Source organism: Lepisosteus oculatus, chromosome 4, assembly GCF_040954835.1.
Source record: "Lepisosteus oculatus isolate fLepOcu1 chromosome 4, fLepOcu1.hap2, whole genome shotgun sequence".
NCBI classification, from domain to species: domain Eukaryota; kingdom Metazoa; phylum Chordata; class Actinopteri; order Semionotiformes; family Lepisosteidae; genus Lepisosteus; species Lepisosteus oculatus.
Window position 1 is genome coordinate 2884013 of NC_090699.1, and position 25520 is coordinate 2909532.

General features: G+C 51.2%; 1 protein-coding gene across 2 annotated transcripts in view; it reads right to left on the reverse strand.

Moving 5' to 3' along the window:
- Window positions 1-32: 32 nt before the first annotated feature.
- The window catches only part of LOC138238042 (E3 ubiquitin-protein ligase TRIM39-like), a 160000-nt gene continuing 134512 nt past the window's right edge, over window positions 33-25520 (reverse strand). Inside the window, exons 1-6 of one of the 2 annotated variants that reach the window (XM_069187847.1) lie at window positions 10040-11511; window positions 7151-7246; window positions 6772-7005; window positions 6488-6647; window positions 6107-6166; window positions 33-884 (exon numbers count right to left, since the gene is read on the reverse strand). In XM_069187847.1, coding sequence (XP_069043948.1) covers window positions 328-884; window positions 6107-6166; window positions 6488-6647; window positions 6772-7005; window positions 7151-7246; window positions 10040-10630 — 1698 coding nt within the window. In that variant the 5' untranslated portion in view covers window positions 10631-11511 and the 3' untranslated portion in view covers window positions 33-327. Of the gene's footprint in view, window positions 885-6106; window positions 6167-6487; window positions 6648-6771; window positions 7006-7150; window positions 7247-10039; window positions 11512-25520 lie in introns of those variants that run through there. The other variant, XM_069187846.1, reaches the window with a different exon arrangement.

Sequence of the window (25520 nt, forward strand, 5' to 3'; positions counted from 1 at the left end):
CACCGGCGCGCGCAGGAGAGACTCACACGGGATTTCATTTTTAAAAGTTTATTTTCTCAAAAATTAGAAGAAAAACACAGCAGGGTTTCCAGAAATATTTACAAGTCAGGAGTACAGCAGGCTGGTAGCGATTTATCTCGCCCTCTCTCGTTATGTTATTTTCCCCCGTTTAACTGTGTTATAGTAAATAAAAAAAAATTAAACACGACACAACATCATCATTTCTAAAATTACTACTATATTTCTGACCTCACCTCACTGCCCGTCAGTAAACCCGTCTCCCAGTGTGAGCAGTGGACAGAGAGCTGGGAGAGAGTCAGCCTGTGTTCATGAGTCAGTGACGGGTTTAATCTCCACACTGACAGCAGGCAGCAGCTCAAGGTCTTTATCTGAATCCCCAGTACAGAAGACAGGATAGATCTTCTCCCCCTGAGTGAAGACCATGTCAGTGAAAGTGTAGACATGAGCTCTGGACTCCACTGTGTAAAAGGAGACCTTCCTCTCCTCAATATCCACACACACCCCCAGCTTCCTGGGCCGCAGACTGAGGGGGAGACTGAGACGGGTCCGAGGGGCAGTGAGAGCAGAAAAACCAGACCCGTGAGAGTACAGACACCAGTAACCCTGCTGGGGAGAGAAGATGAACTTTTCTTTCCTCTCTGCAGACTCTCTGGTCACTCCTATTGTCCACCAATCATTCACCTCCACCTCCCAGTAGTGTCTCCCTGAGGTGAAGGCCTCCCTGCTCACGACACAGTAATTCCAGGAATCAAACCTGTGAGGATTGTCAGAGAGACTCTTCCTCTCTCCCAGTCTCACTCTCTTCCCATCCTCAGACAGGCTGAGCCAACAGTGAGCTGTATCAGGGTCCAGAGTCACAGCAGCTGGGGAATAAAACACAAACATCACAACAGGCTCCTGCCGATCACAGTCCAACTCAACTCCATCAGACTGTGAAATGTCTTTGTCCCCAAACACACCGAGAGAGAAACACCAGTCAATTACTAATGACTGCTCTTCCCTTCCAGAGAAATGACATCTTCTTCACTGTTTCACTAGTGTTACACATGAGAGTGATCCCAATATCCTCTAAATACAAACATTAAACACTTGTTTTCACAGCGACGAAACTTTATGTTTTTAAACGACATTATTAATAAACACAGGACCGACCGGACTGCAGGAGAAACTACAGCCCGACCACTCGCTTTCAAACACTTCACAACCCACCACAACGACCTGTATACTGTAAGAAACTGGACAGCCTGTCTGTTAAACCGGTTTATTTCAAATCCCAGTTCAGCAGCTCGTTCATCTTCTCTGAGACCATTTTCCTGACGACGCAGAATAAAAAAGTGCTGAATTCAAAGACTGTATACTGCTCATTTTTACAGAAAACAAATATAATGAAAAAAGCAAAACCTTGCTTAAATATAATAAAGCCTTAACACTTACTTTGAAAATGCCAAGAAATATCCAAAGTGTTCAGTTTAAAGCAGAAATAACACATCCAGAAACCCGGAGAGAAAGACGAGAGAAACAGAGGCGCTCATACTGACTTCAGACTGCTCGCGCTCACTGTCCGCCTCTCTGATAGGGCACACCAGCTGTCAATCAGTGAGCTCTGACCACTGACAGACGGGGGCGGGGCTTATACATGCCCAGAGCGAATGGGGGTTTTAATCGATTCAAGAAGCTTTATTCGCATGACTAATGAATACTGACTTAATACTCTCCTCATACTTAATACTTCAGTGTAAACTATTAATACTTAATACTGAGTAAATACTCCCCTTTGCCTGTCTGCCAGATCGTCAATCTAGTGAAGATCAAAGATATTCTTATCAGCTCTTATTTTTTGACTCCTGGAGCCTAGAAAGGCTGACACAGTCACCTACATGAATTTATAAAAACACCAGCAGCCATATCACTCTGCAACTCACAACTGGCAGCCCACTGCAGCTCAGCAGGTGTGAGCCTGGTCAGTACCTGGATGGGAGACCTCCTGGAAAAAACTAAGGCTGCTGCTGGAAGAGGTGTGAGTGGGGCCAACAGGAGGTGCTCACCCTGCAGTCTATGTGGGTCCTAATTCCCCAGTATAGCGATGGGGACATGATACTGTAAACAGGTGCTGTCCTGTGGATGAGACTTAAAACCAAGGTCCTGTGTGGTCATTAAAAATCCCAGGGTGTTTCTTGAAAAGAGTAGGGGTTTAACCTTGGTGTCCTGGCCAAATATCCCACTGGCTTTTACCCATCATGACCTCCTAATAACCCCCCTCTCTGAACTGGCTTCATCACTCTGCTCTCCTCCCCAATGAGAGCTGGTGTGTGGGGAGTGTTCTGGCACACTATGGGTGCAGTCGCATCATCCAGGTGGGGCTACACACTGGTGGTGGTGGAGGGGAGTCCCCATTACCTGAATTCATTTCTGGGCTCAGAGTGCCTTTATTTCAAAGATAAGAGAGGTCGCCCTCTTCTGGACACTGCAACTCTGAAGCCATCATGACAACATCTTCCTCTGATATTTCACACTTATTCTGTGTAGAACAGGACACAGTGTCAAACACTGACTTACTCCACAGGAGAGTCTATCAGTCTGGAAACACAGACACCCTCTAGATCACTCCTGTTTGAAACGAGGTCCCCAATATCACAGGCAAACACCCCAATACACACTCACTCTGGTGGGACTAGTGAAATAATATTGACACTCCAGTGTCATTCTTAGTGAAACACACCACTGGATCTCTTAATGACCAGGACCATGTGAGAACACCAGCTGGGCTGAAGAGAAAGACCCCAAAGTTATTACCCCTGGCCAGTAAGAGGAGCCCTACAGCCCCAGTAAATACCCCTCTTAAACTAACCATGAGCACCTGACTCTGACATGTCTGAGCTGCTCTGAGGAAAACAGGCTGTACTGTGACCCCAAGCTTCTCTCTGTCTGTGTGTCTGTGTCTCATGGAAAGCAAGCTGGGGTACTGTATGTGAAAAGATGAATTCCTGTGTCATTTTTACCATTTCTGTGACAAGTAGAATTGACAGAGCTTTCCAAACATCTGTTCCTCTTGATGTGAAACTGCAGAAACATGTCCTGTACAGAGTGTTTGCTCACTCTTTCAACACTGAACAGAATACATTTACGGTGACTTATACCTGCTGTTGGCTTCCTGTTACTGTTGGTCCCAGTAAACAGCAAGCCAGCAATGAACAAACTGTGTAACGGGTTGTGTGTCGTCCTGAATTCTTTTTCTTTTTGTCTGTCATTCCCCTATCTCTTCACATTCATCTGTGCAAAATACACAGAAATACTGTTTTTTCCCCCTTCAACTTATTCCTCTCCTGCATTTTACTGTGTAATTCCCAATTCAAGTGTATTTGATGTCCGCAGACTGTAGTCTAAAAGCGTTTGAGGTTTTTGTGCTTAAAGATTTAGTGACTGACCAACAATAACCTAAGACATTCTTATTTTGGCAGGATATCAAGAACAAATGATGTTGGGTTTTCCTATCGCTCTGTTTGTTCAGACAGATCAAGTCCTGACTGTTTCTTCCTGCTGACCCATCAGCCTGGTTGATGTGTGAAGAGAAGCAGCCATTTCTCAGACAAGAGAAAGGCCTACAGGCCCCAGAGGAGCCCCTGTACCAGAGTCACACTGCTGCCGCTCACAAGAGGCTGTGTGTCTGTGAAGCTGCAGGGGAAGAGCACTGTCATCATACCATCATTATTGTGAGACTGGCTCTGCTCCTGAATATTCCAGTTATTCACAAATCCAGGGTCTCAGACTCTGACACATTCTGACAGATGGAGAATGGCAAAGGGCTGTGGCAAGACGGACTTCCCAAGGAATTCTACACCTGCTTCTGGGACACCCCAGTGGCAGACCTTGTGGAGGTGGAACAAGAGCTCTTCCATCAGCAAAAAGCTTGGACACAGGATGAGGGAAGGTCTCATCTCTCAGCACTTCAGGAGGGGGTCAAAAGATGCTCTGCATGGACATCAAGATCGTGTCCAAGCTACTGGCCATTAGACTGAGGACTGCCCTGCCCCACATCACCAACAGTGAAAAGACATGTGGGGTGGGAGGGTGATAAGTCAGCTGGAACCTCCAGCTCACCAGAGATGCCATCACCTGGGCCGAGGACCAGAACGCGCCCATGATGGTGGTGAGCCTGGACCAGGAGAAAGCCTTCGACACAGTAAACCACAGCTATCTGTTCAGAGGGCTGGAGCACTTCAGATTCTGAGAAAGTTTCAGTTGCTGGACAGAGATACTGTACTCTGAAGTGGGCAGTAGGGTCAACATGAACAGACATCTTTGGGATTTAATCCCCCAAGAATCTGGAGTAGGTCAAGGGTGTCCTCTTCCACCTCTTCTCTATGTTCTCATTACAGAGCTGTAGGCAGAGGCACAGGGGCAGTCCTCAAGATCTCCCAGTACACATGACGCTGTTCCTGATTTCAGACAGGGGGTTGCAGAGTGGGCTGCAGGTTAGGGAGCAGTACTGCAGGGCCTCAGACTTGAGGCTAATAAACAGAAAGAGCAAGGGCAAGCTCTTTGGACCCTGGAGGGACAGGAACATGCCGCCAGAAGGTCTCAAGCTTTGCATGGAGCCCCTAATGATACTGGTGGTTTCATTCCAGAGCCAGGACAACAAGAACATAAACTGGACAGAGAGGACCGTCAAGGTCAACGTGTAACTGGGCCTGTGGAAGACTCGCTCGCTGACTCTCATGGGGAAAGTGAGGGTGCTGAAGGCAGACACCCTGCTGGCTTTAGCTGACCTGGTCGTGGTGTACCCTCTGTCAGCCAGACAAAGACAAGCGCTGCAAGGGATGGTGGAACAGGTACGAGTACATCACAAGGAGCCAGATGTGCCAGACAGTGAGGAAGGGGGAGAGATGTGCCGAATTTCCCCCTGAAACTCCACTGCATCTTCTTCTGCAACCTCTGTCACTAGGGGCTGGACCCCATCAGTCACAATTCTCAGTACTTTGTCAGGCTGTGGTTCTCCCTCCCAATGAAGCATCTGATCTAGTGTCAAACACAGTCCTAAAGCAGAAAACTGACCGGAGACCTACTAGGAGGTATGAGGCCATGAGACAGCCAGAGCTCTGCACCAACAAAAGGCACTATACAAGGAAGAGGAAGGAGGAACTAGTCACCAGGGAGAAACAGATGATCCTACAGGTCACCGGGGAGGGGCTGACGATCCCATGGGAGACCTGGGTAAAGACTCAACCCAGAGGACTAGACAACAAGCTGAAGGCCCTCAGCTGGATGACTGTGCACCAGAGCTGGTGACCAGAGAGGTGTCATGGCCTCTGCAGCCAAAGGGCGCTCCTACTCTGTCCTGTCCCCAGTTCCTTGTGCTTTGCTGTCCTTCCGGTGTCTCTGTCTCTGGGGATATAAATGTCCAGGTCTCTCATTCCCCTTCGCTCAGCATTGACGTTCGGATGTCCTGAGACCCGCCCAGCACCAGGTCGCCCCACGTCCGCTGCCTGAGAGCATTGGTTTCTATACGACTCCTGAACTGCTGAACTGTTTCATCAGAGCAAAAGAGCACTGGACAGGACTGAGGACTGAAGAAAACCCAGAAAAACTGTTCCTTAGTGCTCCTGTTGAGAAATGGACAATCGCAGTTTCAAAGCCAGGACTGCAGCCAGTGGTAACACCCAGGAGGCTTGGAGGGGCTCTTATTGTGTGAACCAGCCTCACTGACCACTTGCAAAATAGAATGATTGATAATGGACAATCACTCTTTTTGAGACCATTTAAATTCTGTAGAAGAGTTGTTGTCAGAATTGTATTCTCTGTAAGCACTGTGCACTGCACATTGTTGTAATAAAGTGCATTTTCTTAAATAAACTACACCCACTGGAACTTCTGTGTCCATCTGTGTGTTTGACACAGTGTGTCTCTGATCCACACAGAGCGACTGTCTGCAAGCTTGACTTTCTGAATTCAGACGTGTATCAGCATGTATCAGAGTGTGAATCAGTGTGTGTGTCAGAATGTGTATCAGTTTCTGTATCACTGTTCCTGCTGTGTGTTTGAGCTGAAGGTATATTTCAGAGGGGAGCTGTTGTGAAAACAGACTCACAGTGTAAAAGCTCTGCTCTGGACCCGGGCTCTGGAGTCTGCAGACTGTAGACTTCAGTCACTGGGGAGACACACAGAGAAATGTCTCATCAGGGCTGCAGTAACAGAGTAACAGGAATAACATGTTCTACTGGACTGGGACTGTAGCCCCTATTAAAACGTTCCTGTTAAACTATATACAGCACAATATAACAACACACTTACTGTCATAAAGATTTGTGAGACTGGAGATTTTAAGATATTTCACCTAGAATCTGAATCATTGACTGATAAGCTGCTCTGATAAATACAGTCACTGCACAAAAACTCCATTGACAATTTAAGAGAAAAGCAGGAAATATATAAGCTGTGCAGAAAGACATCAGTGTGTTTCTCTACTAACCTGTTGTGGAAATCTTTATTGATTCCTTCTTGCAGAGATCCTCCAGTCGCTCTTTCAGTCCAGAGACAGCTCTCTTCACTGCCTCAGGAGAGAAGTATGGACGGACAGGGGTGCTGGGTGAGTCTCCAGCTCCAGGAGGGACACGTACAGCCTGGAAATTCTGCAGTAGGGAAGAAAGAGGAGTTTCCAGTCTAACACAGCACACATTCCTGGGGAGAAGCCAGGAGCAGCTCTGTGTGAGAGACACCCTTCTGTACTGCAGAGTCACAGAGCAGTGATGTTACCTGGAGGAAATGGATGTGATCCTCTGTGTGTGAGAGCTGGTTCAGCTCAGAGTCTCTCCTCTTCAGCTCAGTGATCTCCTTCTCCAGTCGCTCTAGAAGTCCTTCAGCCTGACTCACTGCAGCCCTCTCTTGAGCTCTGATCAGCTCTGTGACCTCAGAGCGTGTTCTCTCAATGGAGCGGATCAGCTCAGTAAAGATCCTGTCAGTGTCCTGTACTGCTGTGCGTGCAGAGCTCTTAGGGAGGAGACACACAGTGGATTATTACACAGGAAAACACTCAAACTACATTATGCTGTATGCTCTGTTTCCAAAGGGTACTGTCCAGTGTCCAGCTGTTGAAATGAGTGTCTGTGTGTCCACTCATCTGGTGAATACCCACTCTGAGTGACTCCACAGCCTGCCTCAGCTCCTGCAGCTTCTTCTCTCTCTCCTGGAGTCTCTGCTGGGTTTGTGTCTGTGTCTCCCCCAGCTGCTTCTGTGGAGAAACAGAGACACTCAGGACATTTCTGCTGTAAGAGAATCACATCACAGAGACACCCCTTAGAGTCACCCTGGGAAATCCACACTCTGTATCCCTGATGTCTTATCCACACGAGATGTGTTTCCTGGTCCTGTCTGACATGCTCCTGTTTCATGTCTAATCTACACCGGCAGCGTGTGCAGCGCAGCAGACACCTGACACCTGGGTCTGCACATCTGTATGTGAGGTGAAATGTAAAAAGAAGATAATTGTGTTTCAAATGATATATAAAACATCATCTAGAGATAGTTCAGTTGGGGAGCTGCGTCAGCATGCGTAGGCTGGAAAGGAACAAGCAATAGGTTTATTCCATACTGAAATAAAGAAGAAAGAAAACACAATGTTTCGGCCGTGGAGCCTTCTCACACCTGAAGAAGAATAAACCTATTACTTGTTCCTTCATAATCTAGAGATTTCAGATTTCATTCATCTCAATATACACTAGTGTCCTAACTGCTCTCGGCATCTCAAAACAGAGGACTACAGCAGTGCTGATGAGCCTTGTTGCCACTAGTTTCTCTGAGTGGTCAGAGGAGACCCTGTGGCTGACGTGCTTGACCGCTGGATGAGGTTCTGGACCAGGCAGACCCTGTGTCCGACCACATCTCACATCCTGTCTGCTTCTGGGAAAATTCAGATCATTTCAGAGGACAAAAGGAAACATGTTCTGTGTCAGATTGACTCCAGCAGAGCCCAGCGTGAGTCTTATATTTAATAAAGCAGGTGAAGGTATTATACCACAGTTCACTGGTTTATATGTCTGAGATCCACCACCTGCCTATTAGATCCCCTTCCCAGCACTTTATTTCAATCCTGTTTCTCTGCTTTCTGCCGCATAGTCCTCAGTATAATAAATGAATCCTTGAGCACTGATGTGGTACCAGTGGCTTCACAACTGCTGCTGTTACCCCTGTGTGAGAAAGAGAATCATGGCTCAGGACAGCCTGAACAACTTTCACCCTCTCCAACTTTCATACCCTTTCATTACCTTTTCATGCAGAAAGTTTACAGTGTGCTGTTAGATTTCAGGTATAAAATCCTCTTTGAACTCCAATATGGTTTCAGACAACCTCACAGCACAGAAAGTGCCCTGGTCAAAGTCACTAACGATCTTCTAACGGCTTCTGATTCTCGTTCTCTTTCTGTCCTCATTCTTACTGAGCTCAGTGCTGCTTTCGACACTGTCAGCCATGACCTCTCACTTTCTTGTCTTGAGACTGTGTTTGGAGTTTCTGACATTGCTCTTCAATGGTTCCAGTCTTACCTCACTGATCACTTTCACTTTGTCTATCTTGGTGATTGTAGCTCTGAAATTGGACTCATTAAGTCTGGTCTTCCTCAGGGGTTGACACTGGGCCCCTACCCTTCAGCATGTATGAGTTCTGATGATACTCAAATCTGCAGTACAGTCTGTCCATACTAAACTGACACTGACATGTCTCTGCTCTAATTGCTTCTCTGACATAAACACATGGATGACTCACAATTTCCTTCATTTAAACTGCGACAAGACAGAAGTCATGTTTCTTGGCACACCAATGCAGTATCCTTATCTGTGGATGACACTGTACTGGAGTCACAGTCAAAATTGAACAACTTGGGGGCGATATCTGATCCAGGATGACATATTCAACAAATTATCAAAACATCATTCTTCCACCTCAGAAATACTGCCAAGCTGCGTCCTATGTTATATCTAATTGTTGCTGGTCAACTCTTTCATCTTTACTCATATTGACTACAGTAACGCTCCACTCGCTGGGGTATCTAAACCCACACTGAACAAACTTCAGTATGTCCAGAATATGACAGCCAGAATTCTGACCAGGTCTAGTGCAAGTGATCACATTACTCCTGTCCTGGAGTCCCTGCACTGGCTTCCTATCAGGTTTCAAGTTGACTTCAAAGTCCTCATGATCCCCTAAAAGTCTCTGCATGGCTCAACACCTCAGTACCTGTCAGAGTTACAGAGTCATCCTACTCCCCACCTCACAACCTTCACTCTTCTAATTCTGGTCTCCTGTCTGTCCCCCAAGCCAGCACTCTGGGTGACAGGGCTTCTCCTGCTGCAGCCCAGAGCTCTGGAATTGTATCCCTATGGATATCATAGAGTCACCTTCCCTGAGCTCTTTCAAATCCAGACTCACAATCTTCTGTTTCAGAAGGGTTTTAATTTAACTGGGTCTGTTTCTGCTTCTTTGCTTTTATACTGTTTTCCAAAACCCCCTTCTACCTTCTACCTTTTGTGTTCTGTAAAGTGCTTTGAGAAGCCATTTTAAATCTATCATATAAAAATAGAGTTTATTATTATAAATAATAATACTATTGTGCTGAAAAAAAAAGCAGGACATCATTAATGAGGGTGCAGTCTGTTCTAGAGGTGTTGAGTGTGCTGTGCACTAATGAGGGTGCAGTCTGTTCTAGAGGTGTTGAGTGTGCTGCGCATTAATGAGGGTGCAGTCTGTTCTAGAGGTGTTGAGTGTGCTGTGAAGTTGTACGGTGCTACATGAGGACAGTAAAGAGGGAAACAGTGAAGGAGAGGAGGAGGAGATAATGAGCAACAGACAGAAGAACAGGAGACACTTCAGAGACACAACAGTGTGGATCACAGCTGAGTACATGAGCAGGACTCAACAGTGGAGATCCAGCATTACAGATACAGTAAATACAGTCCAGAGATCACTTAAAGCCCCCAAATATCCTAAATATCCTTTTTACATTTTGTACTAGACACTAAACATTTTGTACCTGTTTCTCTGTCCTTCCTGCTGCAGCTGAGACAGTATCATGGCCTCTGTGTTCATCCAGTAGACAGAGATAACAAACACACTTCTGGTCAGTACGGCAATAGACCTCCAGCAGTTTGTCATGAGTGGAGCAGATCTTCTCCTGCAGTTGTCCTGTGGCATCAGCCAGCTCCTGTCTGTGTCCAGGGTGGAGCTCATTGTGTAGATTGAGGTGAGTCTGACAGTAAGAGGCCAGACACACCAGACAGGATTTCACAGCTCCCCTCTGTCTCCCAGTGCAGACATCACACAGCACATCTCCAGGGCCAGCAGGACTGTGAGCAGGAGGAGGACCACTGAGCCCTGTCTCCTTCAGTTTCTCCACCACTTCAGTCAGGATGGTGTTTCTGTGAAGATCAGGTCTTGGGGTGAAGGTCTGTCTGCACTGGGGGCAGCTGTAGATCCCAGTCTGATCTTCCTGATCCCAGCAGTTCTTAATACAGCCCTTACAGTAACTGTGTCCACAGAGCAGAGTCACTGGATCCTTCAGCAAATCCAGACACACTGAGCAGCTGAACTGGTCCTGAGAAAATGGAAAAGTGCCTTCTGCCATTTTTCTGAGAAGTAAAAACTGCACAGAGAGGAGCAGTAGAGACGGAGCTGCAGTGAGGCTGTTTCTAGTGAAACGAAACTGATCTCTGAGTTTCACTTCCTGGATCTGCACAGAGCTGCAGGGGTGTGATTATTAGGGGGTGTGGTTGTTAGGGGTGTGATTAGGGTTGTCAGGGGGTGTGGTTTAGAACTGCAGTTATGAAACGGCTTTGGTGGTTGTTGTTTGGGGAAGGTGTGGTGTTGTAAGAGATGTGACTTTCTGTGTCATTTCGGACTGACAGAAAGAAGTTTTTTTAATAAACGTCGATGTCAGTAGCTGCTCAGGTGAAGTCAATCCAGTTGTTTGTGTTCCCAATAATCAAAACAATAAAATACTAACTCGCTCACACAGCATGAGAAGATCAGAGCATGATGGTGACAGACAAGAGGAGGCCAGCTGGCCCATCCAGCTGTTTAATCGTTGGGAGTTATTTGGCTCCAGGATCTCCTCCAGCTGTGTTGTGACAGAGGGGTGTCACAGCTCCACATGGTGCAGAGGATTTCACTGTCCGGGTGTGAGCTCTTACTGCGAGCAGTCCAGCCTGCTGTGTCTCTCTCTCCAGGCCAGTGAGCCCAGCCTGCTGTCTGGCTCTGCCCTGCAGCGTGTGGGCCAGCAGGGTACGTCCAGGGCTTCGTGCTTCACCTGCGCAGTGACCCCCCTGTGAGCCACACAGACCTGCGGAGCGCTGCAGAGAGTCACGAGCCCATCTCTCCCCCGAGAGACGCTAGAGGAGCAGATGGACAGGGCAGTGTCATGTGGGTGTGATTGTGATCTCCATCCACCCAGCGCAACAGCGAGCCCCTGATCTCTGTGTGCAGCAGCTCTCCTTCCATCCACAGGGACTGACAACACCCCGTGTGTCTGATAATTACTAGAAACTAATTAGTCCGACCATCTCATCTCATGTTACTCTAAGGGGTTGTGGAACCTGTTTCACACTCCCACCACTGTTTGTGTAAAGCAGTACTCCAGTGCTGTGATGGAAACCCACTTTCAGTGTCAACACTGAGAAGTTAATCAGTCTGGATACAGTACGTCCCTCCTGTATCTCCTGCAGCTGAGATTCACTGGTGTTCAGTGTGACGTTTTCAGAGGTCGTCTGGTCAGAACCAATTGGAATCTCAGGGCTGTACTCCTGAGAAAAGCCAGGATTTTGTCCTCAAGTCTTTTACAACAAAGGCATCTTAAAACACAAGCAAGTTCCCTCTTTTAGGAAGAGAACCACAAGCAAATGGAATCCTTAATACAAACACCTGTCACGCTCGTAAGCCCCTCCTCTTAAGGAGGCTCCAGCCCTTCCTAGTTTAGTGTTGATCTCCTGCACCTGCCTCCGGTTCCTGCCCCCCCTGCTATACAAGCCAGGCGTTCCTGCCAGTCTGGGCTCAGCTGTGGAAGATGGACACCCGGAAGCCCAGGAGCGACTCAGCGGCACAGGCTTCATCACGGTGTCCTGATCTTCTGGGTCCGGGATGAGGGAGCGTCTGGCCCCGTGACCCCCTTTTATTCCCCCGACCCTCCGCCAGATCCCGCTCCGGCTTGTAACTCTGTTCGTCTGTCAGGATGGATCACCCGGTCTTGGACTATTGCTACACTCATGGATTCACCTCGGACTCCCTCGGACAGTTTGCCTCGGACACACCTCCCCCGAACACCAGCGCACCGTGGACACGCCCCTGTTTCCCTCCAGCCCCCTGCCTGCCTCTTTCCCCCTGTTTTCCTCACTCCTCCCCGGATTGTGCCGTCTGCCCAGGGTCCGGAAAGAGACGCGCTCGGCCGGCCGGTTTCCCTGCTGTAGCTCTTCTGCGTCAAAGGGGCCCTGCGTGTCGTCAGCGGCGTGGCCCTGCAGTTTGTAAGAGGGTCTCGGAGCCGGGGGTCCGCTCTTGGACGGTGACGGTTTCATCCGTGAGGGTCTGCTCATGCCCCTTCTCCAACACTCCCTTGATTCTGGACACCCGCACCTGGTCACCCACATTGGAGTGAAAACTTGGGACGGTTTAATAATCATAATTCCTCACACTTACATAGCGCTTTTCTGGACACTCCACTCAAAGCGCTTCACAGGCAATGGGGATCCCCTCCACCCCCACCAGTGTGCAGCCCCACCTGGATGATGCGACGGCAGCCATAGTGCGCCAGAACGCTCCCCACACACCAGCTCTCAGTGGGGAGGAGAGCAGAGTGATGAGGCCAGTTCAGAGATCACCCTAGACTGTTCTCCAGCCCTTAAGGGAGTCGTCTGGTGGGACGGAGGCCGGAGATCGCTCACTAGCCGTGTGGGAGAACTGGGGTTAGAAGAGCAACAGGAAGAGGCAGCCCAGGAAGTCGGAACCCCCTCCCCTTAGGCCCAGGAGCAACTGGAGGTCCCTGAAACTCCTGGAGAAAGGGAAGAAAAAAGCCTTCCCGAAGCAGTGGCGGAGAGTATCCTCGAGGAAGACGAGGATTACTTTGAAGCCGCCCTGGAGCCGGGACTGATGGTAGGGCTGGACCTGTCCAGCATGTTTACTTTTCAGTCCCCAGCGAGACCTGGAGGGAGCCCAGAATATTCCCCCCAGGACCCGAACGAGAGGAGTTACATCTAGGCTAAACAGTGCCCAGATGTAGACTCCCAAGTTTTCCACTGTAAGTACAAAGAGAGGAGGTTTAACTTTCACTTGTTCAATCATGACTGTGAAACTTACCTTTCTAACAACTAACGTGAGAGGGCTGAGAGACCCGGTGAAAAGACGGGGAGTCTTTCATGATCTGGCCTCAAAGTCTTTCTCAGTTTGTTTCTTACAGGAGGTCCACCTGAAGGATGAAGGCGACAAGCTGACATTCACCAGGGAATGGACGAAGGGAGAATCATGCTGGAGCGTAGGAGGGGTCCACTCTTCCGGAGTGGGAATCCTCCTCGGAAACACAGAGATGACGCTGGTTTCCTCCTTCTCGGTGGTGCAGGGCCGGATCCTGGTCGCAGACATCGACTGGAGGGGGCAGAAGTTGAGAGCGATTAACGTCTATGCTCCGACGGAACCCTCTATCCGGAAGGAAGTGTTTGCTGACCTGGCCAGCTGCTGCACCACTAACAGACAGGTGGAAGATCAACGTCGACCGGGAGAAGGGGAGCGACGCTAGCTCGGCAGAGCTGGAGTCGCTACTCAAGCAGTTCTCCCTTGTAGACGGCTTCAGACGGTGCCGCCCTAACGACGCCGGAACGACGTAGAAAAACTCCCGGGGAGTGTGCAGCCGCCTGGACTACATCTTCGTGCACACGACCTGCTCCCTGGAGTCGGCGACGGTGTCCCCGGCGTGGTATTCCGACCACGAGCGCTTGACGGTGGTGGCTAACACCAGCCTGCCGGCATTCGGTCGTGGGTACTGGAAGCTGAACCGGGAGATACTGGAGGAAGACGACTTCAGGGCACTGTTCCGGAAAGACTACGCGAGCTGGGGAGACCTGAGAGACGGCTACAGCTCCGTGGTGGAATGGTGGGAGTCGGTGAAGGACAGGACCCGAACCCTGGCTCAGACGTACTGCAGACGGAAGGCGGCCGGGGAGAGGAAGGAAGCTGCACGACTCCAGAGGCAACTAGAGGAGGAGTACAGCTCGGCTAACGGGGGAGGAGCCTTCAATTCAGCCCGGGCACGACCTGAAGGAGAGGCTCCGCAAACTGCACACCGAGAAAGCCAAGGCTTTCCTGGTCAAGGCACAGAGGGAGCATTATGAAAATAATGAAACCTGTTCCTCTTATTTCTTCAATCAGGTCCGAGGAGCCCAGAAAAAGAGGGTGATCCACAGCCTGAGAGGGGGAGATGGAGAGGAAGTGCTGGACGAGAGCGACAAGGTAGAAGCGGCCACCGCTTTCTACACGGAGCTCTTTTCAGAAAAGCAGACGGAGGTGGAGGCAGGCGATGCTTTTCTGGAGGGGCTGACGGCACAAGTACCGGAGGAGGTGAGGGAGGACTTGGAAGGTCCGATCACGGCCGAGGAGCTGAAGGCGGCGCTCTTGTCCATGGAGAATGGCAAGGTGCCGGGGCCGGACGGACTCCCCAAGGAATTCTACACCTGCTTCTGGGACACCCTGGCGGCAGATCAGGTGGAAGTGGCGCAGGAGATCTTCCGCCGGGGGAAACTCGGAGACACCATGCGGGAGGGCGTCATCTCCCTGCTCTTCAAGGGAGGAGACGCCGCCGACCTCAAAAACTGGAGGCCGATCACGATGCTCTGCGTGGACGTAAAGATCCTGTCCAAGCTCCTGACCGGCAGACTGAGAACCGCCCTCCCCCACATCATCCACAGCGACCAGACGTGTGGGGTGGAGGGGCGATCCGTCAGCTGGAACCTCCAGCTGACCAGAGACGCCATCGCCTGGGCCGAGGACCGGAACGTGCCCATGATGGTGGTCAGCCTGGACCAGGAGAAAGCCTTCGACAGAGTGAACCACAGCTATCTGTTCAGGGTGCTGGAACGCTTCGGTTTCGGAGAGAGTTTCAGCCGCTGGATTCAGATTCTGTACTCTGACGTGGGCAGCAGAGTGAACGTGAACGGAAACCTGGGGGATTTCATTCCCCAGGAATCCGGAGTACGACAGGGCTGCCCCCTTTCACCCCTTCTCTATGTTCTCTTCACAGAGCCCTTAGCAGAGGCGGTGAGACGGGACCCCGTCATCGATGGCCTGGAGATACCGGTAGGCGCAGGGGAAACCCTGAAGATCTCCCAGTACGCCGACGACACGACGCTGTTCCTGAGGTCGGACAGGGGGTTGAGGAGGGCCCTGCAGGTCATGGAGCAATACTCCAGAGCCTCGGGGTCGAAGCTCAACCGCCGAAAGAGCAAACTGAAGTTCTTCGGACCCTGGAAGCACAGGACGACGGCGCCGGAGGGTCTCGAGATCTGCACGGAGCCCCTCAAAATACTGGGGGTTTCCTTCCAGAGCCAGGACAACGAGACAAACAACTGGACCGAAAGGATCGCCAGGGTGAACGTGAAGCTGGGTCTGTGGAAAACGCGGTCGCTGTCCTACACGGGGAAAGTGATGGTGTTGAAAGCAGACGTCCTGCCGGCTTTGGTGTACCTGGCGGTGGTGTACCCGCTGCCGGCCAGACTCAGACGAGCGCTGCAAGGGATGATCTTCGGCTTCGTCTGGGGCGGCAGGTACGAGTGCATCACAAGGAACCGGATGTGTCAGCCGGTCGAGGAAGGGGGTCAAGATGTCCCACATTTCCCCCTGAAACTCGACTGCATCGTCTTCTGCAACCTCTGTCGGGGCGCTGCGGGAGCCCAATGGCCACAAGTACCAGTACTTTGTCAGGCTGTGGCTCTCCATCCCGATGAGGCACTTGGTCCAGTGGTTAAACACTGGGCCCAAGGCAGAGAGGCGACCGGAGTTCTACACCCACGCTGTCAAGTGGAGCAGGAGATACGAGGCCACGAGATAGCCAGAGCTCTGCACCAACCACAGAGCTCTGTACAAAGAGGTGAGGGGGCATCTGGTCGCCGACGAAAGGCTGCGAGTTCCCAGACAAGTCTGGGAAAGAACGCAGCCGAAAGAACTGGACAACGAACTGAAGGACCTCAACTGGATGGCCGTACACAAGAGACTGGCTACCAGAGAGGTCCTCTACAGACACTCGATCTCCAGGAACCCGCATTGCCCCCGGGACACGTGTTTCGTCGAGGAGACTCAGGAGCACGTGTTCTGGAGCTGCCCCTTCGCCAAGGCGGTGTGGGGCAGAATGGACAACACTATGCAACTCTTGGGGACGGGTGCGGTGCTCAGTTACCAGTACATTCTGCTGGGGCTGGCACCTACCGGAGTAGACAAGGGGACGCAGTTCCTGATGTGGCTGCTGCTGTCCCTCACAAAAAAGGCCTGTGGGACGCAAGGAACAATCTCATCCGGCACAACATCGAGTGGGGAGCGAGGGAGCTGGAGGAGAGGATCCTGGCGGACCTCAGGAGGAGGATGAAGCGCGACGTAGCCAAATGGGGTTTCCCCACGGCGAGGGAGCGCTGGAAAGGACTATGGACCCTGTACAGGGATTAATGGTTTAACAACAAGTGGTAGGGTTTGGAGGGACTCTCATAATAGCTCAAATCCGCCCACACTTGCAATGATTGATAACGGACAATCACCGCCGTTCCGTCGTTGTTTTTATTACGTGGAGTATCAATATGTGTGAGATGTTTCTTTCTGAGATGTTTTTTTTTTCGGAATAAAGTATTTTATAAGAAAAAAAAACGAGACCAGTTAGGACCCCAGTGGAGCAGGAGGTGTTTCTGTGGGGCGGCGCCTCCACGTTCTTGTGTTGATAGTTCCGCTGAACCTCTCTACCACCCCAGCCCCCACGTCGCTGGCCGGCACGATACGTTCGGTCTTCTCGCGTTTGAGAGCACCTTGGGAGGTCCCGCTTAAGAAATTCCTCTCCCCTCGGAGAGGCTCAGCCCCTCCAGAGGCTCAGCCCCGGCGGATTTAGACGACGTGACTATCCATGTGGAGATGTCCCGGAGACCGCCGTTGAACTCGGAGTAGTCTCTCTCCCCTGTCCACCACGTCGGCCTGCCCCTGCCCGTCCATATCGGGCACCGGCGTCCTGGCTCTCTGCGGAGCTCGGCTAAGCCGGCCGATGGGACAGCCAGTCTGACCCAGGCTCACACCCCGGGATCACCAGACCCCCTAGGGGTATAATACAGCGCACTAAAACCCACGGCGGACACGATCGCCTACCCTCTGATGCGAATACGCACTTGTGTGCACATATTTCAGACAAGAGGGGGCCGCGGAGGCGGAAATTTGGACCCAGAGACGCTGGACCACTCGGGAAGGCGGGGGCGGGACATCACAACTCATAACGACACACCATTGGCTCAGAAGGGGGCGGGACATCCAACACATAACGGGCGCCCATTGGTTGAAAAAGGGGGCGTGGCACCTGTCAAAAAGTTTGATGGAAGGTGTTGCTTCTCCCTACTACAGTGTGTGATCTCCTGTCCCAGCCTGAGGAACAGACAGTGAGCCTGTCTCTCAATAATAATAATACAGTGTGTGATCTCCTGTCCCAGCCTGAGGAACAGACAGTGAGCCCGTCTCTCAATAATAATATTACAGTGTGTGATCTCCTGTCCCAGCCTGAGGAACAGACAGTGAGCCCGTCTCTCAATAATAATAATACAGTATGTGATCTCCTGTCCCAGCCTGAGGAACAGACAGTGAGCCCGTCTCTCAATAATAATACTACAGTGTGTGATCTCCTGTCCCAGCCTGAGGAACAGTGAACCTGTCTCTCAATAATAATAATACAGTGTGTGATCTCCTGTCCCAGCCTGAGGAACAGACAGTGAGCCCGTCTCTCAATAATAATAATACAGTGTGTGATCTCCTGTCCCAGCCTGAGGAACAGTGAGCCCGTCTCTCAATAATAATAATACAGTGTGTGATCTCCTGTCCCAGCCTGAGGAACAGACAGTGAGCCTGTCTCTCAATAATAATAATACAGTGTGTGATCTCCTGTCCCAGCCTGAGGAACAGACAGTGAGCCCGTCTCTCAATAATAATAATACAGTGTGTGATCTCCTGTCCCAGCCTGAGGAACAGTGAGCCCGTCTCTCAATAATAATAATACAGTGTGTGATCTCCTGTCCCAGCCTGAGGAACAGACAGTGAGCCCGTCTCTCAATAATAATAATACAGTGTGTGATCTCCTGTCCCAGCCTGAGGAACAGACAGTGAGCCCGTCTCTCAATAATAATAATACAGTGTGTGATCTCCTGTCCCAGCCTGAGGAACAGTGAGCCTGTCTCTCAGTAATGCTCTATATGCTGTATGTAAATGTACTATGATGTGTTCATTGTATATGCTTTGGCAACACTGCAAATCAGCAGTAATACCAGTAAAGCTGCTTACCGTGTGGAGAGAGAGGAAAGAGGAGAGAGGGAGTAGAGAGGGAATGTGGAAAGAGAGAAAGAGGGAGTGTGGAAAGAGGAGAGATATCACAGGACACTACAGAACACTGGATACCTGTAGCAGCGTTTATACAGTGTATACAGACACACTGATTGGACACTCCAGTACATTAACACTGCACTGAGTAAATAAATAAAATCATAATTGGAATAAAACTCTTTCATTATTTACAGTCCTGCACAGGACATTTCCAAAACACCAAAGCTTTTCAAACGTTCCAAGGTCATTATGAGATTTATAAAACAAAAGTCTACAGACCCGGAACGAGAGATCTTATTTTTCCGAGTCTTGTAGATGGTGAGTTTGGCCTGGCCCAGGAGAAAATTGGCGAGGAGGGTCTGAGTTTTCCGTTTTTCTGTACGACCCACCCCAAACACAAAAATAATGTCATTGAAGACCAGGCCAAGGTTGGTGAAGAGCCGGATCAGTTCGGCAAACATGGGCGACAGGCGGGGGCAGGCGCTGTAGCAGTGGAACACCGTCTCCCTCTGAGCGCAGAAAGGACAGGCGTAAGACACCGCCGGGTCCAGAACCGACACAAACGAGTTGAGGGCTCAAGGAGAGATCCCGTCGGTCTGGGACTGAGCGCAGGAGACACTAGCAGACCAGGGAAAGGAGGCTGTGTGGTTGGAAGGCGATGGTCCTCAAACAGACCCTGGACCAACAGCATCTCCTCGAGAGGCAGAACAGAGCGAAGCTGACTAAGAAACCTGTCTACACACCGCCGCGAGTGTAGTCCCAGCGCGTCACACGCCCACTCCACGCTGCGCCAGCAGCCCTGATCCACGTCCAGCAGGTGGTGAAGCTGTGTGACGTTGGCGTGGACCAGTCTGCTGGTAAAGTCCAAGGAGCGGCCCGGTTCTATGTCCATTCGTGGATTGTGTATTAACGGTTCTCTGAGTGTCCAGTATAGACTGGGCCGCTCCTCTTCTCTCTGCACGCGCAGATGCCGCCAGGCCTCCAGGAGACTGCGCTGGAAAGGCGGCGGTGGAGACAGGTCAACCCTGCTGGTGTCCATCAGGAAGAGCACACAGTCGAGCCCGAGATGTCCTGCTCGACGCAGCAGGGTGAAGGTCAGCTCCCTCCAGGACAGCGAGGCCGGGCCGAACAGCAGCTTCTGCACTGCCTGCAAGCGAAAGGCGTCCACCCGGCTCTGGATGTCGATGAGTCCTTGCCCTCCGTCCTCTCTGGGCAGATAGAGGACGCCCCTCCGCAGCCAGTGCAGTCCGTCCCAGAAGAAGTTGAGGAGCGTGGCCTGCAGCTCCTCGACCAGTCCGGCTGGTGGCTCCAGACACACCAAGCGATGCCACAACATCGAAGCCACCAGGGTGTTGACAATCAGAACCCGGCCTCTGTAGGAGATCTGGGGGAGCAGCCAGCGCCAGCGGTCCAGACGACCTTTCACTTTTTCAAGGAGCCCCTCCCAGTTCTTTTTCACGCTGGCCTCATCCCCCAGGTGCACCCCCAGGTATTTGAGTCCCCCTCTGGTCCAGCTGAGCCTCTCTGGCAAGGCTGGGGGACCCATCTCGCTCCACTCCCCCAGGAGTAGGGCGCTACTCTTGGCCCAGTTCACTTTGGCTGATGATAGCCGCTGGAAATCACTTAAAGTTGTCTGTAGCGCCCTGACATCCTGTTCTCCTCCAACCAAAACCATGATGTCATCAGCGTACGCCGAGATTTTGACAGTGGAATCGGGGCAGCCCGGGATGGACAGGCCCCTGATGTCCCGGCGCAGCTGATGTAGCAGAGGCTCGATGGCAAGGGAGTAGAGCATTCCTGAGAGTGCACAGCCCTGCCTGACTCCCCTCCGCACTGGAAACGGAGCACTCAGCCCTCCGTTGACCTTTAGCACACTGAAGATGTCACTGTACAGCACCTGAATCATGGCAACAAAGACAGGGCTGAACCCGAACGACCTCATGGTCCTCCACAAATACTGATGTTCAACCCTATCGAAGGCCTTTTCCTGGTCTAACGAAATGAGACCAGTGTCTAAACCCAATAGTCTGGAGGTGGCCAAAACATCTCGAATCAGAAATATGTTATCAAAGATTGACCTTCCGGGCACGCAGTACGATTGGTCGGAGTGCACCACAGACCCCAGCACCACCTTCAGCCTGTTGGCCAGAGCCTTGGACAGGATTTTATAATCCACACACAGCAGGGCAACAGGTCTCCAGTTCTTAATGTCACACAGGTCCCCTTTCTTGGGCAGCAGGGTGACAATAGCTCTCCTGCAACTCAGTGGCAGATCCCCCTGCTCCAGACTTTCCAAATATACATCGAGCAGGTCAGGACCCAGCACAGCCCAGAAGGCACGATAGAATTCGGCTGGCAGGCCATCGAGACCAGGGGTCTTGCCATTGCTCAAGCCACTGAGTGCGGTGGAGAGCTCCTCCAGGGAGAGAGGCCTCTCCAGCCCTGCCCTTTCCTCTTCGGGGACCTGTGGAAGGTCTTCAAGGAACCTGCGTGTGCGGACCGAGTCCTCACTAGCCTCGCTGGAGAAGAGCGCTTTATAGAACTGCACGGTCCTCTCCTGGATCTGCCCGGCCTCGTGCAGCTCCTGCCCTGTCTCCGAGCGCAGGCAGTGGATCTGCCGGCTCTGGCCCGGTTTCTTCTCTAGGCCGAAGAAATAGCGAGTCGGGGCGTCTACCTGTGATGCACTCTGAACCCTAGAATTTATTAGAGCTCCTTGTACTTTTGTGTCCAGAAGGCCAATGAGTGATTCTTTTTGGGTTTGGAGGTCATCAATTAGCCTCCTGTCTGCACGACACTCCAGAGCCTGGTGGAGCTCCAGAATGTCTCTCTCCAGAGCCTTCATGGACTCACGGATACCTCTCGTGACACTTCCAGTGTACTGCTGGCAGAACTGGCGAATCAGCACCTTGCCAATATCCCACCACTGCCTCAGGGAGACAAAGTGGGCTTTCTGACTCCTCCACTGCTGCCAGAAGAACACGAGGCAGTCACAGAATTGAGCATCGTCAAGCAGCTGGGTATCAAAGTGCCAGTAGGCACTGCGGGACTTCACTGATGGCACAGCGACTTTGCAGACAGTGAGACAGTGGTCCGATAGGCCCACTGGACAGATGGAGCACTGCTTGACGATGCTGTAATGATGTTTACGGCAGTAGAATCGGTCTAGCCTGGCCAGAGAGAGGGTATTCCCCCTGACCTGGGCCCAGGTGTACTGCCTCGTGAGAAGATAGAGAGGGGCGAGAGGAGAGAGAGGGGAGAGGAGAGAGAGGGGCGAGAAGATAGAGAAGGGCGAGAAGATAGAGAGGGGCGAGAGGAGAGACAGGGGAGAGAGGAGAGAGAGGGGCGAGAGGAGAGAGAGTGTAGAGATCTGTAGAATCATCCTCCGTGTGCAGAGAAAAACTCCTAACAACGGGTGCAGGGCCGAATTAGGCCAGTACCCACTATTGATAAACATACAGAAAAGAATATTAAAGTATTGGCTACACCTAAAAAACAGCGACCAAAATTCCTACCACCACAAAGCCCTGCTGAGCCAAGAGCTGAGCCCAAAACAGAGCCCCCTGAGCCAGCTGGTCCTGAGGCTCACCGACCTGAGCCACACCAACACTAACCAGCCTCAGGACAGCACTGCTAGAGCACCACAACCCAGACTCAACCACATCACAGCACAGATCAAACAGCAATATCTCACACACTGGGACACACACACACAAACACAACATAAACTGGAATGCTACAGAACCTTAAACAGACAATACACACTAGCTGAATATTTGACCAAAATAAAAAATAACAAACAGAAACAGACCCTGACGAAGTACAGGCTCAGTGACCACAACCTGGCCATAGAAACTGGGCGACACAGGCAGACCTGGCTGCCCAGAGAGGACAGGCTGTGCTCCCACTGCCAGCAGGGAGAAATAGAGACAGAGGTGCACTTCCTACTGCACTGTGACAGATACTCTGGGATTAGAGAAACATTCTTCCCGAAATTCAGAAATCTAATCCCAGAGTTCCCACACCTGCCAAAACCACAACAGGTCCCAATCCTACTGGGAGAGGGAGGAGGGAACTCAGTTGATCTGGCAGCCCAGTATGTGATCTCCTGTCACAGCCTGAGGAACAGTGAGTCCGTCTCCCAATAATTCTCCAGCTGCCTACAGTATGTCAATATTATATAATATGTCTTTGTTGTAAATGTCTGTAACATGTCTGTAGATTTTATTTTACTTCTATTTTTTGTTTTGTTCTATGTTAATTTTATTATTTTTATTTGCTTTGGCAACACTGATTGTACCCATCGGTCATGCTAATAAAGCACCTTGAATTGAATTGAATTGAATTGTAGAGAGGAGAGAGAGTGGAGAGAAGATTGAGAGGGGTGAGAAGATGAGAGGGGTGAGTAGATAGAGATGGGAGAGAAGATAGCGAGGGGCGAGAGGAGAGAGAGAGTTGCGAGAAGATAGAGAGGGGCGAGAAGACAGAGAGGGGCGAGATGAGAGAGAGTGTAGAGAGGAGAGAGAGTGGAGAGAAGATTGAGAGGGGTGAGAAGATGAGAGGGGCGAGTAGAGAGAGAGGGGTGAGAAGATAGAGAGGAGGAGAGGAGAGATAGGGGAGAGAAGATAGAGAGGGGCGAGAGGAGAGAGAGGGGAGAGAGGAGAGAGAGTGTAGAGAGGAGAGAGAGTGGAGAGAAGATGAGAGGGGCGAGTAGATAGAGAGGGGAGAGAGGAGTGAAAAGATGAGAGGGGCGAGTAGATAGAGAGGGGAGAGAGGAGAGAGGAGAGAGAGGGGCAAGAAGATAGAGAGCGGCGAGAGGAAAGAGAGAGGAGAGAGGAGAGAGGGGGATGAGGGACGAGAAGAAGAGAGGGGCGAGAAGATAGAGAGGGGAGAGAGGAGAGAGAGGGGAGAGAGGAGAGAGAGAGTTGAGAGGAGAGAGAGCGGAGAGAAGGTAAGAGGGGCGAGAAGATGAGAGGGGCGAGAAGATAGAGAGGAGAGAGAGGAGAGAGAGGAGCGAGAAGATAGAGAAGGGCGAGATGATAGAGAGGGGAGAGAGGAGAGAGAGGGGAGAGAGGGGAGAGAAGATAGAGAGGAGAAAGAGGAGAGAGAGGGGTGAGAAGATAGAGAAGGGCAAGGAGATAGAGAGGGGCGAGAGGAGAGAGAGGGTTGAGAGGAGAGAGAGGGAGGGAAGATAGAGAAGGGCAAGGAGATAGAGAAGGGCGAGAGGAGAGAGGGTAGAGAAGATAGAGAGCGGAGAGAGGAGAGAGAGGGGTGAAAAGAGAGAGGGGAGAGAGGAGAGAGAGCTGAGAGACAATTGAGAGGGGTGAGAGGAGAGAGAGGGGAGAGAAGATAGAGAGTTGCGAGAGGAGAGAGAGAGTTGAGAGGAGAGAGGGGAGAGACAATTGAGAGGGGTGAGAAGATGAGAGGGGCGAGAAGATAGAAAGGGGAGAGAGGAGAGAGAGGAGCGAGAAAATAGAGAAGGGAGAGATGAATTTATTATTTTTATTCGCTTTGGCAACACTGATTGTACCCATCGGTCATGCTGATAAAGCACCTTGAATTGAATTGAATTGATTGAGAGGGGAGAGAGGAGAGAGAGGGGAGAGAGGGGAGAGAATATAGAGAGGAGAAAGAGGAGAGAGAGGGGTGAGAAGATAGAGAAGGGCAAGGAGATAGAGAGGGGCGAGAGGAGAGAGAGGGGAGAGAGGAGAGAGAGGGTTGAGAAGATAGAGAAGGGCAAGGAGATAGAGAGGGGAGAGAGGAGAGAGAGGGGAGAGAGGGGAGAGAATATAGAGAGGAGAAAGAGGAGAGAGAGGGGTGAGAAGATAGAGAAGGGCAAGGAGATAGAGAAGGGCGAGAGGAGAAAGGGGAGAGAAGATATTGAGCGGAGAGAGGAGAGAGAGGGGTGAGAAGAGAGAGGGGCGAGAGGAGAGAGAGAGGAGAGAGGAGAGAGAGGGGTGAGGGACGAGAAGAAGAGAGGGGCAAGAAGATAGAGAGGGGCGAGAAGATAGAGAGGGGAGAGAGGAGAGAAAGGGACGAGAAGATAGAGAAGGGAGAGAAGATAGAGAGGGGCGAGAGAAGAGAGAGGGGAGAGAGGAGAGAGAGTGTAGAGAGGAGAGAGAGTGGAGAGAAGATGAGAGGGGCTAGAAGATGAGAAGGGCGAGAAGATAGAGAGGGGCGAGAGGAGAGAGAAGGGCGAGAGGAGAGAGGGTAGAGAAGATAGAGAGCGGAGAGAGGAGAGAGAGGGGTGAAAAGAGAGAGGGGAGAAAGGAGAGAGGAGAAAGAGGGACGAGAGGAGAGAGAGGGGTGAAAAGATAGAGAGGAGAGAGAGGAGAGATAGGGGAGAGAAGATAGAGAGGGGCGAGAGGAGAGAGAGAGTTGAGAGGAGAGAGGGGGGAGAGACAATTGAGAGGGGTGAGAAGATGAGAGGGGCGAAAAGATAGAGAGGGGAGAGAGGAGAGAGAGGAGCAAGAAGATAGAGAAGGGCGAGATGATAGAGAGGGGAGAGAGGAGAGAGAGGGGAGAGAGGGGAGAGAATATAGAGAGGTGCGAGAGGAGAGAGAAGGGTGAGAGGAGAGAGGGGAGAGAAGATATTGAGCGGAGAGAGGAGAGAGAGGGGTGAGAAAAGAGAGGGGCGAGAGGAGAGAGAGAGGAGAGAGGAGAGAGAGGGGTGAGGGACGAGAAGAAGAGAGGGGCGAGAAGATAGAGAGGGGCGAGAAGATAGAGAGGGGAGAGAGGAGAGAGAGGGACGAGAAGATAGAGAAGGGCGAGAAGATAGAGAGGGGCGAGAGGAGAGAGAGGGGAGAGAGGAGAGAGAGTGGAGAGAAGATGAGAGGGGCGAGAAGATGAGAGGGGCGAGAAGATAGAGAGGAGAGAGAGGAGCGAGAAGATAGAGAAGGGCGAGATGATAGAGAGGGGAGAGAGGAGAGAGA